The sequence below is a fragment of the Motacilla alba genome, chromosome 1 (assembly GCF_015832195.1).
Source record: "Motacilla alba alba isolate MOTALB_02 chromosome 1, Motacilla_alba_V1.0_pri, whole genome shotgun sequence".
Classification (NCBI taxonomy): Eukaryota; Metazoa; Chordata; class Aves; order Passeriformes; family Motacillidae; genus Motacilla; species Motacilla alba.
The window spans coordinates 75693902-75710259 of NC_052016.1; the positions used below are offsets into that span (position 1 = coordinate 75693902).

The 16358-nt window shown below is 43.5% G+C and overlaps 2 protein-coding genes across 4 annotated transcripts in view; one reads left to right on the plus strand and one right to left on the minus strand.

The window, feature by feature from the left end:
* ACOD1 (aconitate decarboxylase 1) overlaps positions 1–5516 on the plus strand; it is a 31422-nt gene extending 25906 nt beyond the window's left edge. For all 3 annotated transcript variants that reach the window (XM_038151005.1, XM_038151015.1, XM_038150996.1), the window contains 3 exons: positions 222–311; positions 2294–2499; positions 3064–5516. In XM_038151005.1, coding sequence (XP_038006933.1) covers positions 222–311; positions 2294–2499; positions 3064–4018 — 1251 coding nt within the window. In that variant the 3' untranslated portion in view covers positions 4019–5516. The remainder of the gene's footprint in view (positions 1–221; positions 312–2293; positions 2500–3063) is intronic.
* A 114-nt stretch (positions 5517–5630) lies between these two features.
* LOC119706858 (glutamine amidotransferase-like class 1 domain-containing protein 3A, mitochondrial) lies at positions 5631–11149 on the minus strand. The gene is made up of 4 exons (XM_038151029.1): positions 10914–11149; positions 8867–9038; positions 6818–7022; positions 5631–5924 (listed from the first exon to the last, which is right to left on the minus strand). Exons 1-4 carry the CDS (start codon positions 11019–11021, stop codon positions 5732–5734), a joined length of 678 nt encoding a protein of 225 aa, XP_038006957.1. The 5' UTR covers positions 11022–11149; the 3' UTR covers positions 5631–5731.
* Positions 11150–16358: the final 5209 nt, after the last annotated feature.

The following is a 16358-nucleotide window of genomic DNA, read 5'->3' on the forward strand; positions in this document are numbered from 1 at the left end:
TGGTGTTGGTCTGCCCCCGAGCTCTGTTTGAGTGGAATAGGACATAAGCCAGCAGGAAACTGACTTCCTTTTCAGACTTTCTGAAAGAACAATATTTTTCTCATAAAAAGGAGCAGTTAGGTCCCCAGAGGACATGGTCTGCTCTCAGTTACATCAGAGATACAATGCATATTTATCCTTAGGTTCGGGACTTTGAATTAATTTATGTCAATTTGTTTCAGATCTACAGCTCAGATTTATCCAGTACCATCTGGGGCCACTTGGATTTCCGACTGCCTCCTCTGTATGCAGCTTTTGTGAATGGAGTGGCTGTAAGGGATGCTCTTTTATTTGCTCTGAAATCATACAAATTGATGCCATTCTTGCTGTATAGAGAACAGAATGATCCAAAAATCATAGCTTATTCTGAAGTCTGCTAGAAAACTTTTCTAGACTATTCTCCTAATGTGCTTTAACTTCTTTCCAGTGAGTCTGAACTTAAGGTATAATATATGTATGATCCAACTCAACAGCATCCCTTACATTTAATGTGGGCCCTGGGGCTGTTGTCAAGTGTCAGAACTCTACAGCTTACAGCCTGGCAAGCTTGTGGCAAGGCTACAACCTTGCTTAAGCTGCTTAAAAACTCACCCTCTAGCTCTAGCTTATTCCACTGTGATCGAAATTTCTTGCCAACTGGCAAAGTACAGTTACAGAAAAACACAGATGCATGTATAGATACATACAGACATAATATCACAAGGCAACTTAATCTTCAGTTACAGTTTCCAAAAGCCAGTGATATATTTTGGACATGCACTTTGCCATTAAAGCAATAACTGACTCCCCAGACGTTTGTCTAAATTCAGATCGAGGCTGAAATCATTTGTAATTGAAAGATGCACAAGAGGTGGGGTAGACAAATTTGGCAATTATGCAAAACTAGGAAAGGTGACCAACCAAGGAAATAGTAATATTAAGCCTATTTAAATTAGTGTGACAACAATATCAGAGGTCCAATTTAACAGCTCATTTCCAGTGTAGAGAAAATTACCTTGGAAATGAGATCTGGTACTGCTCGGCTCCTAGCAGCCCTTATGATATTCAGATCTGGCTGTTAGCATATATATGATCAGTTTACATCTTGGTCACAGGTCAATTTAAGCACTTACTGAAGACACCAGAACCACAGCTTACAGGATATTGGCCACAACTTTCCTTATCCTGCACTGCAGGGTATCTTCCCAGATGGCATCAAAGGTTTTCACGGCAGACACTGCATTTTCTTCTATCTGTTTAGAAACAGTCCTCAAAAATGCATAATCACAGTATTACAGGGCAAAACCTGACTGCTGGGGAGCCTGACCACCTTTCCAGTTTGCTCTGAAGTTAAGGCATGGGTAAACAGATGTGAAAGTTCAGGTTTTTGAGATGTTTTACTATGCTATATTAAAAAAAATGCTGTCTCTGATGCTCTCAGGTCTTTGGGGGTTCTCAAAACTTTGCAGGAGGAAGGACTGTGCCTGATAAGCAGTGCATTACAGACTCTGACTGCACTGTTTGGGACTATCTGCTGCCAGATCAGCAGCCATATGCCATACTGGGAACACCTAAAACCTTCCTGAGCAGCTGGGCTCTGGGCATGGGAAAGAGAAGGCACCCCTTGGGATACTCTCTTGAGCCAAGCAGCTTGTTCCACATTCAGACTGTAGCTTTCTCCTATTCCCGGCAACTCCAGGGAGTCTGGCATCTTGTGTGACAGGTCTTGTTTCAATGTGCTGAAAATTCAGGCTAAAGCCTCCTGTACATTTGCAAGCTTGTGCCTGTTGACAGTGGATGGCTGCAGCAGAGAAGTAGCTCTGATGGTATAAATTCCATTTAGCAGTATTTAACTGCTATAGTTTCATGGTACAAGTCCTAATGGCAGCATGAGTTGCAGCACCAGGGAAGTAATTTCATTGTGTTTATATTTCATTATGTTTTGGGGAAAGTGAAAATTCATTTTGCAGCCTAATTAAGGCTGCAAAAGCCAACTGCAAAAAAAAAAAGGAATCACTGTCACACCGGTTTGAGGCTGGTACAAATTGAATTAGAATTATTCTCCTTTGAGGAAAGATCTCTGCTGCATTGCCACTCCTCAGACAGCCATGTTGGGAGTAAAGATTTTTAAAAGAATTTTGAAATTTTTGCTTTCTGAGGAAGATCTAGTTCTTTGGTACTTTTAAATACCAGTTACACTAGTTTCATTTGACTGAGGCAAACTTGCAAAGTCAGAGTGTATTTCTAACACAACCAATGCTTCTCTTTCCATTAGGTGCACTCAATGGACTTTGATGACACCTGGCATCCAGCCACACACCCATCCGGGGCTGTGCTCCCTGCATTGATTGCACTCTCAGAGGCCTTCCCTCAGAAGAAAAAAATCTCGGGTCTTGATCTGCTCTTAGCTTTCAATGTGGGAATCGAAGTGCAAGGCAGGTTGCTGCACTTCTCCAGTGAAGCCAGGAATATTCCAAGAAGGTACACAGAAATGTTTAAAGTAGAAAGGGGAGTGGAGGTGGTTTTCAATCAGTGCTAATATACATAATTAAATGTCAGTTAACATACAGGTGGCACAGTTATTCATATTTCCTAAGCTGTTTGTCTGGAAATTTTGGGAAGGCTCATCTTACACATTTGATTTCTAACTCTTTAGCTAATAGATTTTTTTTTTAAGCATTGACTAATTCATAATGAGGCAATGATCTCCCTACTTTGAATTTTTACAGATTTATGATAACATATAAATTTAAATAATAATAATAAATATAACTTCATATTTTTCTATAAATTTGCTTTAAACTTTGAGCAACACTAATGTTTCAGTTGCTTTCTGGGAAGGACTTACTGCAAGCAGCACTATTCCAGTTTTACTTTTTCCTGGGTAAAAGTGACAGCTCTCAGTTAGGCCCACACGTGAATGCTGAATGTGTGTTTCTTTATGGTCCAATCCATTTCCCATGGCAATGAATGAAAAGCTTTTGTAGATAGTGAATTTGGGTGAGTTTTTGAAATCTGGTAATGAAGATATTTTTGTTTTCTCAGGTTTCACCCACCGGCTGTGGTTGGTACGATGGGGAGCGCAGCAGCTTGTGCTAAACTGCTAGCTCTTGACCAGCTGGAATGTAAAAATGCCTTGGCTATTGCTGCCTCCTATGCAGGTGCCCCACTGGCTAATGCAGCGACCCAAATAAAGCCCCTCCATGTTGGGAATGCTGCCAAGCATGGACTGGAAGCAGCTTGCTTAGCTTTACAGGGCATTCAAGGAAACAAACAGATCTTGGACATGGAGTCAGGGATGGGTGCCTTTTATACAGATTACAACCCACAGACTCTGCCAACCTTGCAGTCCTACCCATGGCTCTTGGACCAGCAAGACGTGGCCATCAAACGCTTTCCTGCTCATCTCGCAACACACTGGGTGGCTGATGCAGCATCTTCTGTTAGGAGGAAGCTCGTGGAGAGCAGTGAGAACTTGCTCCCCCTTGATAAAATTGAGAAAGTCATTCTCAAAGTCCCCGAGGTCAAATATGTGAACAGACCCAGCCCAGCCTCAGAGCATGAAGCACGACACTCCTTCCAGTTTGTCGCGTGCTCGGCTTTGCTGGATGGCTGCATGTCAGTCCAGTCCTTCGCCAGTGAGAACATTCACCGGCCGGCCTTGCGGGAGCTCCTCTGCAAAACACAGCTGGAGCACCCTCCTGACAACACGCCCAGCTTTGACAGCCTCTACTGCGAAGTGAGCGTCGTGCTTCGGGACGGCAACACCATCAGCGACCGCTGCACGACCTTCTACGGACACTGGAGGAAACCTCTGAAAAAGGAAGACTTGGAGAAAAAGTTTCAATCCAATACACTCAACAGCCTGCCCACAGAAGCCATGGAAGGCATTATAGAGACCGTGTACAACCTGGAAAAAGTAGAGGACTGTTCTGTATTAAGTACATTTCTATCAGGACAGTCTGCTAGAGCACTTCCAGAGAAGCTGCACTCCCTTTGAGTGCTCCGGCCAACAACTACATGCTCTTCACAAAGCTAATGCAAAATTCAGGACAAACTTTTACTTAGTGTCTCAAGCACTTTAAAATAATACTCCTGTAACACAAGAACCATATTCAGTCCAATATTGTGGGTTTTGACTAGGTAAATAATTTGGTGTTTATGTGCCCAGCTTAGCCAGGCTGAACAGAAGATCCTCTGCTGGCACAGCCAACCCCAGCTATCTTTGTACCTCTAGAGACAGAGCACTCACTGCTTGCTCACGGCACAAAAATCTCCCTGCTCCTCTGCCAAAAATCTGTGTTCTGCTTCTCCTAAATAACTCCATACAGGAAATTCAAATTCTGGAAGAGTATGGAAGTGCTGTGTCCTTGAAAATCATCATGGTTAGAAGTAGAGAGCATGAAAACCTTATCATAATTATTTCTGTAGATTTATCCCCACAACCTCCTTGAAGAGGGAACCTGTTACATCTGAGCATTGACATTTGTGCTAAAATCAACACAGCACATGTAGGGAGGGGTGGCACTCCATACTCTGCAGCATGTCAGGCGTCACTGCAGCCATTGCTCTGGCACTGAGGCAGCAAAGGCCTGGGCCTGGCCCGAGTGCTGAGCATGGGGAACAGCTCCACACTCCCCATCATAAAGGCCTTATTGCCCAGTTCCACCTGCTGGCTCCCCTGTGGTACAGGTCTGTTGCTTTTTTATTTCTGCCCCAGTTCCATGAGACACTGAGCAGGTGATGTCAGTGTGGGTTACTTCAGGCCCAACAGAGTGTGGGCTACACTACACTGGGCAGGAGTGACAGAGACCTGTGAGCACCAGAGCACTTCTTACAGAGACAACTCAGTGTCCACAGTGAACCCAAATAATGAATTCTGGGAACGTTTTGTTCCTCCAGGAGTACAAAGCCTTGCCAGATTGAGCTTCTAAGAGAAGCTGCCAACTCTTTGTTCACATTTATAAGATCAGAGCATGGTTTTCTAATACATATAAAATTGTCTTCCTCAGGACAATAAAGAATGTATGCCAAAAATTTAAAAATAAATGTAATTAATTTTACTAAATAAATCTGAAAATACTTCATTTATTAGTGCAAAACTTGTGTATTTTCCACATGCAATGCGTTCATTTGTGCTGCAGATTGGTTTATAAAGTTGGTTTACCTAGGGGCTCTGCAAAAATTTTGGACGTCCATCAGTAATACTTGCTTAAAGACTTGCAAAGGGGAAAAAAGAATCCAAATAACCACATTCTTTTATTTTTCCCCTCTGATTAGAAATTAGAATTGAATTATTCACCTATACTGATGGTAAACAGACTCATTTACAGCTACTTCACTTGTAATTGCAGCTGGGTAACAGCAAATATGAATTACTGATAGCCATTAATGATGTGATAAAACCCCATTGCCCATTCAGTCGTTTTAAGACTGAATACATTTGGATTCATTAAAAAAAAAAAATCATAAAAAAACAACCAAAGTAACTTCCCCCATCACCTTCGATATATGGTTTCTATTTTAAAAGAGAAATAAATTCAGCAGTAACCATCTGATGAATTAAACATTAAAAACACCCCAGCACACCAAACAAACCAGGAACAAACCAGTGAAGTTTAGCAGCTGCATTATTTTATTAATTCAATCTAAGGAAGCTACATGTTTATGCTTAGCTACACTGATTTCCTTGGAGAAGTCTGTATGCGTCTAGTCAGGCAAGCTTCAGGACTTCTTGTACCATTGTTCCAATTCCATCAAAGATTTCATGCAGAGGAGCCTTGCACATGAAAGCACAGGTAGTAACTATTTTATTGGCTTTATCCACATGGGATTCATTTACATTTTTGCAAATGTGCTTACATCCAAGCTCTGCTATAGCAGATGCCGTTTCAGCATCAGGAAATCTGTAAATAAAAATACTTTAATTAACATAAAGCCATGATACAGCCAGAAAATTCTGCATATATAACTTGAATGAGAGAAGTGCCATAATATCTACGTGAGTCTTTAACTGATGATGACGACAAGGGAGTTAGAGGCTGCTGCTATCAGATTATCCTATCCCCTACAGACACACCAAGTGATCCAATACCTTTGAAAACAAGGTCTGAAAAATGGGGCCCAATATGTCAGAAGGTATGATACTTTTTAACAATCTTTCAGTAAGTTTGGAAGATGGTACCAAGTGCAGCTATAACTGATCTTTAAAAGGTTGAGAGAAGCCAGTTGTACTTGCAACCTTTTCCAACACCTCCATGTAAGGTGTTCCTCTGGGATCTCTAGAGATTTTGATTTTTTTTCCCCCTTCTGATAAGGAAGGAACAGATGCAATCTGTTCTGAACAGAATCCCCCACTACAGCTGCTGATAAATTTAATTCAGAAGTTTTATTGGGAGTTGACAGTTCTTGAAGCAGTACTGATTTCTGCCAGGGCCTGCTCTCATCTCCCTCCCCTAAAGTGGCCCCAAACCACTACCACCAGAAAAACTTTATTAAAAATCCCTGAGTTAACAGGGCCCATCCTAGAGGACTTTCAACCTAAACAATTCTATGATATCACTGATCAGTGTATATCTGGTTGTAGCATCACAAGTCACCCAACCTCATGGATTCACTCTGTCTGCCCTCAGAGTTCTGTGCCTACTACTATTATTCTACTAAAAACTGTCACTAATTTTTCTTAAAAGTAACTAAATTCCCCCAGATTTACTGGTACCAAAGTAGCTTTTGCACAGAAGCCTGTCCATTTCCTAATCTTAATTCTGATGTAAATCATCTCCATCCATTTCCTTCTTACCTTCCATCTACGTTTTTATCCTGCCCAACTGTAACCTCGCAACCAGGAAAGACTTTGGCTGCCAGAACTGGTGATATGCAGCACAAACCAATGGGCTTTTTAGCACTGTGGAAGGCCTGGAGTGTGGAGTTCACGTGCTCGTTGACAGTACAGTCCTTGCCATCTACAGCCCAGGAACACAGATTCTTTGCTACACCAAAACCACCTAAGGAAAAAACCAAACCAAAACCAAAAACCTCAAATATAAGGCACTGCTAAAATAATACCGATAAAAATAAAATTTGATAATAGCACACACCAAACAGAAGCTCTTTTTTACAACATAATCTTGGTATCCGTGGGACTGTTAAGTAACTGTACTGGAAGCCTTATAATGTCACTGTAACCTGTTAGCAATGGGTTTACAATGTTAAAAGTTTAACTGTGCACTTTTTTATACCATGTAGATTATATATAGGCCAGAAAGCTTAACCTTGTTTCAAAAAGCAACAAATAGACAAACAGGAAACCTCACATTCACCTGCTAGTTACTAAAACAGCTGTACCATCTGTCGTGCATTCAGTAAGGAAGAGGGACCAGAAGACCACTACTAGTTAAAAACACAAGTATGGAATCCATGGGAGTAATGCAAACAGCGATTTGACCCTCTATAGTAATAAACTCTCAAGTTTTATTTTGCTTAAGCAATATAGAAGAGTTTTTCTTCTTCCCTAGAACTACTTTTCAACTTTAAAAAAAAGCCATTAACACAATAAAAAAAAAACAAACTGGGGATTTTACAAAAAATGGACATTATAACATGCTATTCTAAAACAAAAACCAACTTGTACATGGTAACATAATTTCGTATTAAAAACAGTGCTGATTTGTCTTTCTATAAATTAGTTTTAACAATCCTTTAGATACATTTAATTGTCCTTTAATTGTCTAAGCAGATTGTATTTTACAGCTCCTTTGTCTGCTGGATTTATAACCATCAGAATAATTAAAGTAAGGTTATTCCACATGGAATGTGCACAGCATCAACTTTTCTCCAATAAGCGTAAGGAAATTTCCACAAGTACTTAAACAGACAACATCAAGAAGGTTTGCATTTTTAGTATTTTTCCTTTCCCGGTTTGCTCACTTTCAAGTGTTATCTGAAATCTCTGAGGTAAGATTTTAATTTTCAAACTAAATAGGGTTTATTTCCCTCTAACAGTTATTACAGCAATCCCCCCGAGCCTGGGTTATAACAGCATGAAATTAATGTGGAAAACATCTGTGAGCCTCGACTCGCTCCTGATCAGCCCTGACATCAACTGCTCACTTAACAGTGCAGGCAAAATTGTTTCTCTGTTATACACACACTCCCTCTGCTGGCCTTACAACAGTGTGAAAACTTCAAGATTAACATTTAGGCCCAATCATGAAGGCAGTATTTAACAGTACTATGAATATTCTGGAAACAGATCTTCAGCAAGTCATGATTTCCTCGTGATGCTTCAGCTTCTTAATTCCCAAAAATGATTACAATTACCTCTGTCTGGAATGAAATTTTGTGGTCTCTAAATGAAAAATTATCCATAAACATGTTTAGTACAACTTAATCAGCAGCTGAGTGGATACATAATTAAAACAGAATGTACTCCCATCTGACATGGAACATCTATTTGGAAACCTGCTATTCTGCCAACATTTTCAGAGGCCCTGAAATTAAGGCATTGCCATGTAGCTGAGTTCTGACCCAATTTTTGTACTCTGGTCAGGGTTCTTGTCTACAGGTAAGTAGTGAAGTTTTCACAACCTTCAGGAAGAAGGAATGGTGGCATGCGTAACTTAACACCAAAAGAACACTCTGGCATTTTAACTTAGTGAACTATGAATCAATAAATATATTGACTTTAAAAAAATCACAATTTTCTTTTAAAAGATGAGCTCAGCTGGTCAGAGCAAGATGCTAATAACACCAAGGTTGTGGGCTCGTCCCCTGTGTGGGCCATTCACTTAGCAGTTGGACTCAATGATCCTTGTGGGCCTTCCAACACAGAGTATTTTGTGATACCTACCAGGGAAAATGACAGCGTCAAATTCACTAGCTTTCAGTTCAGCCAAATCCTGAATGTTTCCCCTTGCCAACCTGGCACTTTCAACTAACACATTTCTCTTCTCTTCTGCTGGACTTCCTTTTAGGTGATTGATTACATCCCTTTGCTCAATATTGGGGGCAAATATCTTCACCTAGGAAGAGAGATGAAGCAATTTTGTGAATGCACACAAAACTCATACATATTTGTCACAATAAAGATCATCTAATGAAAACAGGTTTTGTCCCTGAAGCCTCTTATCTAAGTTAAGCAAATTCCACAAGATGAATCTAGCACATTAAATATCTAAAGTAACATATGATATATTAGGATGGGTAAACACAGGCATTCTTCCCATCCTATTCCTGCAGCATTTTGACAGGAGAATATTCTCATGCCAACATCAAGCTTACTGATTTTGCCATGGCAGATAAGCCCAAGGACAAACAGGATACCACAATTTACACCAGCAGCCCAACTGGACATACAGCTGACTTTGAAGAAAAGGTTGCTCTTAACTGTTATAGGATGAAAGTGCTAAAAAAGTTTGACATAAAAAAGTTAAAGATGCAAATTTAACAAGCATTTCTAGAGCAAACACTGGAGTTACCAGCTCTCCTTAAATACCAGCAGCAGAAAGGAAGACCAAAACACAGGGGAACCGATTTTGGTTAAACACAGAAGGAGGACAGTGCATCAGAATATAAAGTTGTGTGACAGGTGTACCACAGGGGCTGTTTTCCTGTGTCTGTTTTGAAGCTTCCTTTGCAAACTTCTCAGAGATGACAATTTTGTGCTAAATATGAGGGTGCCGTTACCATCAGAACACCTGAGAGCAGCTACACACAGACAATGACAAGCTTCTGCCATCTGAAGCCACAGATGGGACCAAAGCACACACCACTATGTCCTGGCCCAAGCTTCTCTGACAAGTCCCAGCTTACCAAAGAGAGCCCAGAAACAGGGAGCAGAAAACAAGCAGGTAATCCCCAGTGAGGGCTGCAAAAGCAATCAGAAGGAAGATAAAGAATTTTAACCCATCCTCAGCATCCTGTGGCCAGCGGAGAAGGGACATGTCTCCAGCTTCTCCTTGCTCCTAGCTTCACAGGATCACAGAATTGTTAGGGCTGGAAGAGACTTCTGGAGATCATCCAGTCCAACCCCACTGACCAGGCAAGGTTATCTAGAACAGGCTACGCAAGAATGCATCCAGGTGGGTTTTGGATATCTCCACAGACGGAGACTCCACAAACTCCCTGGGCAGCCTGTTCCCATGCTCTACCACCCTCAACGTAAAGAAGTTCCTCCTCATGTTGAAATGAAACTCCTTGTGATTTAGTGTATGGCCATTGCTCCTTGCCTGTCACTGGGCACCACTAAAAAGAATCTGGCACTGTTGCCCACAAAATTGGATTCATTACCTGGTGTGTGACAAGCAAATAATCACACATCAAGAGAGACATTGATTACTTATTTCAGAGTCGCACAAGCCTGGGTGCTCGGTGGTATTCCACAAATCAAGCACACCCACTGGAGTTTTTGTGCCATTGTCTATACACTGAAATTCTGAATGAACTCTCCAAATGCTACTCTTCCTCTGTTATGATTGGCTGGTCACTGCCATACAAGTTTTGTATCTCCAGTTAACTTCTACACATGCTCAGCTTGTGTAGAAGGGCTGTCTTTGACACGCAGGCATGACTTTTAGTATAATAATTTAGTTGTATTCATGAAACCCCTTTTCATCTTGTGTCCAGCTGCCTGTGCGACCTGAACTCCTGTCAGGGAGCCAGGCACGTCTTTGGAGGGGGACGAATAAAATAGGAGGGGGGACAACATATAGAGAGAAGCTATGCCTGAATGGGCTTTGCAGTGGCGGCGCAGGGAGCACCGCAAACAGGGAGGGGCTCCGGTCCCACACAGAGGAGGGCTCTCGGCTGCTGTGTCGCACACCGGGCCGCACGCACACACAGACAGACACACAGACATAGACATATACACACCCCCACACCCCGCCGCCCCGCGCTACCTCCGCGCCGCCGCGGCTCAGGTGCACCAGCGCCGCCGACGCCTCGTGAATCTCGCTGCCATCGAAGACGCCACAGCCGGCGAGCACCAGCGCCACCCGCTTGCCCATGGCAGCCTTGCCCTCAGGCCCGGCAAGGAGCTGCGCCAGGCGGCGGGCCCGGGCCTGGCACCTCTGTCCCGGCTCCTTCTCCTCCTCCTCCTCCTGCCGCGCCTGCGCCGCCGGGCTGCGCCGCCGTCTCCATCTTCCGCCGGGCGGGCGGGGCGGGAAGTAAATGAGGAAATGTGAAAAGCAAATGGCATGTGTCTCTAGTTTTAAACAAAAGGGGCTCAGACATATTTTCGGCCTCACGCCTGGCCTGCGCCCCGCAGTGGGGCTGTGACGGGCGGGTGCCGCACGGTGACCCTGGGTGCGCTGTAGAACGCGGTCCGGTCGCTGGTCCCGAAGCCGCCGGGCCTCGCAGAGCCTCAGGGGGTGCCCGTGAGGTGGGTTTTGTTTGGTGGGTTTGTTTTGTGCGTAGGGCTGTAACTGTGTAATGAAAATCGGCTTCCAAATTGCTTTGAAGGCCAAAGGAAAAAAAAAAAAAAAAGTGGAGTTTGATAAGAGGCCTGCGGTACTGCTGTGTCCTGATGCTGTTTGTTTCAGTGACCCCACCTCGTCCTTTTTTCTCCCTCACCTTCATGCCGGGTTTCAAGGAGCTGCTCCACCTTATCAAAACTGAGGTATTTTAGCAAACGAAACTTTCTTCCTTGACCCACTCCCAGCTTAGTCCCTTAGGGCATTGCTTTAGTGAACCAAAAGGGAAAGACTACATCTCACGTCTTCTCCTTAGGACTGTGCACACAAATGCCACACCAGGGATCAGCTGCATTGAATTTTAATAAGATCTCTCAGCTCTTGGAGCTTCGTTTTTCACGAGCTGCCTCTCTTATAATAAGAAGAAGCTTGTGTTTAATAATGAAAACTTACTCTTCTACTGAACCAGAGGACTGAAAAGCTGGATCTTGTAGAAAATTTAGAGTGTCTTCCAAAAATCTGGAGTATGGGTTTTCCGCAGAGGACGTGAGAGTGAGTAGTCTGGGCAGAACAAAAACAACATTTGAAAGCAGAGCCTTTTCCTGCAGCAAAATGCATTCAGTTGAATTCTGATTGGTTGAGAGTCTGTGTGGCATGATGGACAGGGAGATACAGGAACAGGACAGGGCTAGGATAGAGAAATTCCCTGCTGAACGGTGACTCCTGTCTGCTCAGCAGTGTTTACTCCAAACAGGTGTAGGGCTTCAGCTCAGTCTACACCACAGCCCACACTCTGCCTCTTAGGATTGAGCAGGAGTACAGCATAGCTCCACTGAGAGTCTGCAGAGCTGGAATCCCACTGGAATTATGTTTATGCTTGAGAGCTAGGAGAAGGCTTCTGCCTGGAAGGAGTTTAAGCTCAATGCATGTTTGGAGAAACGAGCGTAGTCCCAAACTACTGTGTGTTAGGGCCGGGGCTAATGTTAGAGCTAGGGAAGTGAGCGCCCTCAGGACTACAGTTCCCTGCTCCTTTCTGACCTGACTTACTGGCTAGTCTTTCTGGATGGATCCTGGACCTGAATTGTCAGTAACCTCATCTCCAGTCTTGTCTCTGGCCCTGTCTTTTAGATGGATCTCAGATTCATATTATAGGTGGTCCTTTTTCCTGGGTGGACCCTAGACTTGATGGTATATGATAGTCCTATCCCACTTCAGGTTCTCTATGTCACATCTGTGTGCCAGCTCTGTTCCCTGATCCAGCGCCAACTTGCTCATGCCATGTCCCTGCCCTGACTGTGTGACCTTGTCATGGCCCTCTGTGTCTTAGGTCCATATTTTCATCCCAGCTCATGACATGTCCTTGCCCTAGCTCTCTGTCACCCCAAAATAGCCCTAAGAGGACTCTTCTCCATTCTGGGCCCACAAAAGCAAGAGCATTTCACAAGGAGTACTGCTCTGAAGCCAGATGTTTGCAAGGTGAGAGGTCACACCTTGATGGGAAAAGCAGCTGTGGTCAAGTGCACTAGTAGCCCTATAATTACCCTGGCCAGCCTCTGCTGTGGCCTCCACCCACACGCTTTCCAGACAGAAATCCATGGGCACTTCAGCCTGGGCACCCAGACATCACCTGAGCTGTGCTGCAGGTGTGTCCCATTTCCTGTCGTCCTGATGTGTGGGTCGCTCTTCCTGTACATCCCGTGAATTGACTTTGGTACAAGTAGTGTAATCCCAGCCTCTGCCCTGCTGTATCTGGAGCTGCTGCTGGATTCAGCCACTACAATGTGCCTGTTCTCTTCCAGAAACTGAATAGCTGTGAGGTTCCACCAAGAATCCCATCATGAGAAAAATCCATGGTGGTGAGGCAAATGCAAGGCTGGAATGACCAATGTACTGGGTCTGCATCCGTGGGGTACACAGCTGGGTTCAGGTGTGGCTCCAGTGTAGCTCAGGTGGGAGGCAGGAGCTTTGGCTTGGAAGCAGCTCGCCAGGAAGGAGCAGGGAGCCCCTTCTGAGGTGTCTCAGCAGAGCAGAAGCAGTTTCTGACTTTCCTCACAAGTTTTTATCAGACCTTGGGCAACCAGCTGCACACCCTGAAAGGAAGAGAGCAGCAGGTACCATCTCCTCCAGACTTCAAGGGGTTGAATTACAGCTCTGCCCTAGACCCCAGCTTTTTCCTGCTGCCCATGATTTGCAAAAGATGTTTTCTCTGGTGGAAATCCTGCTTTGAGGTGCCTTAGTTGCCTGACAACAGCTGTTAGCTTAAATTTGACTTGGACAGCTCTTTGTATTTCATAGGCACCAGCTGACTCATCAATTCACTTATCCCTACCCTGCAGCAAATCCCAGAGGGTTCATCTCAGTTTAAAACTCATTATGAACCTCCTCTGCATCCTTATCTCAACCCTCATCCTATCACTCAGGCTTCAGCAGACCACCCCCTAGAATTCCAGCTTGGAAAGAAATAATTTCCATCACCTGCCCCCTAAGCTGGCAGACAAAGGAGAAGCTGCCCTGCAGTCCCAAATGTTTACTGAACTGCACATCTGTCCCAAGTACAGCTCTCATCCTAGCTACCAGGATCAAGGAGATCCTGAGGGGAACTCTTAGCAGTACCTTACAAAGCCCAGTCATTCCCTCCTCTTGGGGGGGGGGGGGGAAAGACATGGTTTTCTCCCAGCCCAGCTCACAGCTCGGGTGGCATCTCAGGCTATGTAGCAAAGTGTAGGTGCACAGGAGCCCTGTTCTGGCTCTTTTCTCAAAATTCCTTTCTTACCCCTCAGAAGCAGAGATTGTGCCTCTGACTGATGAACTCCTGTCTTTCAGTGCACTTCAGCGTGATTTTAGGTAATGTTTGTATTTCTCTGTATGTGTCCAGCTAACATAACATGACTCAATAGCTAACATATACCAGTGTGAGTGGGGAAAAAAAACCCCCTGTGATCAGTAAAGCTGCCAGATGTGTAGCTTTATCTGCTGTGTTTTCAGCAGATGATAGCTTTAGTTTTATCTGCTGTGTGTTGTTTTCACTCATAAAAAAAGAAAATATTTTGGGAAATTAGAAAAAATTTAGGAATCCTGTAAGGTCTAGAATTTGATCTTTGTAGCCAGTCTCAGTGTTTACGCAAAGCCTGTTACTGGGCAAAGATGCAGATCAGCTCTGTGGGTTTATAATGGGAAATTTGACACATTTCTGCACAATAAACTCGACAATGGCTTCCCAGCTCAAGTATATTTATTCATAAATATATTAGTGGTTCATTTTCTATGTTCACAGCATAACTTAGGTTGCATGAGAGAAAGAAAAACAAAACCAAAGAGTACCTTGCTGCAAAAGTTTCCTGTGGGATGTGATGAAGTGAGATATAAAAATGCTATTAAAAAACAAATCAATTCCTTCAGCATCTACATAGTGGAGATTTAATAATCCACACTGCAAACATATGCTGAGTCAGGACTAAGAACCTGTTCATACTGCATTTCTAGTTTGGCTACTGAGCAGTTATGGCACCTTCACGATGCCATTTCACTTCCTTGCATCCTGATTTCAAAGAAGGGATAAATTAGCCTTCCTTCATTTCATAAAGCACTTCCAGAGTTACACATCTAAATCTCTAGCACTAGGAATTATGGCTATATTCCAAACAAACACATATCTTTTTGAACAGATTAAAGAGCTGGCATGAACGCTTTATTTTCTAACAAATAAACCCAGAAATTTTATAAATCAGGACACAACTAACATGCATAAGATTAAAATGAGATATGGAGATATGTATTGATTATGTAAGCATGCATTAAATTAATGTATAGTGCTGAATGGCATGGATTTTAAACATAAACACTATAGAATCCGACAGCAGGGAAGTGAGATAAGAAAATGTTGCTGAAATTGAAAGTTTTAAGGTTTTCTGAACATCTTTGGTACCCTCAGCATTACTGAAACTGATATGCAGCAGCCTATCCTGCATTTTTATGAAGGATGCAGGGTTTTCCACCTTCAGTTTTGTTTGAATATATAGCCTAGCACAGTGCTGACTAGAGAACTGATTGTTCTTTAGGGGCTCACAAGAAATGCACGGGGATATTTTTCTGGCTCCCGATAGTCAAAAGTCCACAGCACAGTTATTGTTTACCCAGTGAGTAGCATACACCAGTGTTTTCACTCTGGATGCCAACTACTAAACTTAGCCTCCTAGACTCCGATGCGTGCATAGCCAGTTTTGAACTCTACAGAGCTGGGAAAAGCTGTGTTTTCTGCAGGGATGCTGCTGGCAAACCTGTCTTCACAGTTTGTCTTAGTTCATCTGCAAGACAGTTCTCACCATTACCATAAAGATGAGAGAATAAAGTGCTATATGATTCCTGTAATGTAAAGTGTTATGATTTGGAAAAGTGTTCTGAAATGGGTGATGGATATACAGACTTAGCTTGAAGCCCTGAAAAGTTTCAGACAAGACCTCTGGGCAGTCTGAAGAGGCTCGGGGTTACAGGGTTTATCACAGCAAAAGCCTCTCTGCCATTTGGTGAAGCCTGATGTTATCATCCCGGGGCCAGGCCCAGAGCTCACCCCCTCAGTAGGTTCTGGGTGTGAGGATGGGCACTTGATGTGCCTTTTACAGAATCACAGAATCAATTAGGTTGGAAAAGACCTCTGAGATCATCGAGTGCAACCTATGATTGACTGAGCACCGCATGTCAACTCCACCATGGCACTCAGTGCCTCCTCAGTGCTGCATCCAGTCTCTTCTTAAATACCTTCAGGGACAGTAACTCCACCACCTCTCTGGGCAATCCATTCCAATATCCAATTACCCCTTCTGTCAAGAAATTCTTCCTGATGTCCAACCTAAATCTTCCCGGGTGCTGCTTAAAACTATGTCCTCTCATCACTGATTACCTGGGACGAGAGACCGACCCCGATCTACAACTTCC

What these genes read in the sequence shown, in the direction of transcription:
- LOC119706858 (XM_038151029.1), bottom strand. Translation starts at nt 11,021, where the DNA reads ATGGGCAAGCGGGTGGCGCTGGTGCTCGCCGGCTGTGGCGTCTTCGAT. An exon ending in TGACGCTGTCATTTTCCCTG is followed by an intron (nt 7,023 to 8,866) that starts GTAGGTATCACA and finishes TTTTTTCCTTAG; the next exon opens with GTGGTTTTGGTGTAGCAAAG. An exon ending in GATAAAAACGTAGATGGAAG is followed by an intron (nt 5,925 to 6,817) that starts GTAAGAAGGAAA and finishes TTTTATTTACAG; the next exon opens with ATTTCCTGATGCTGAAACGG.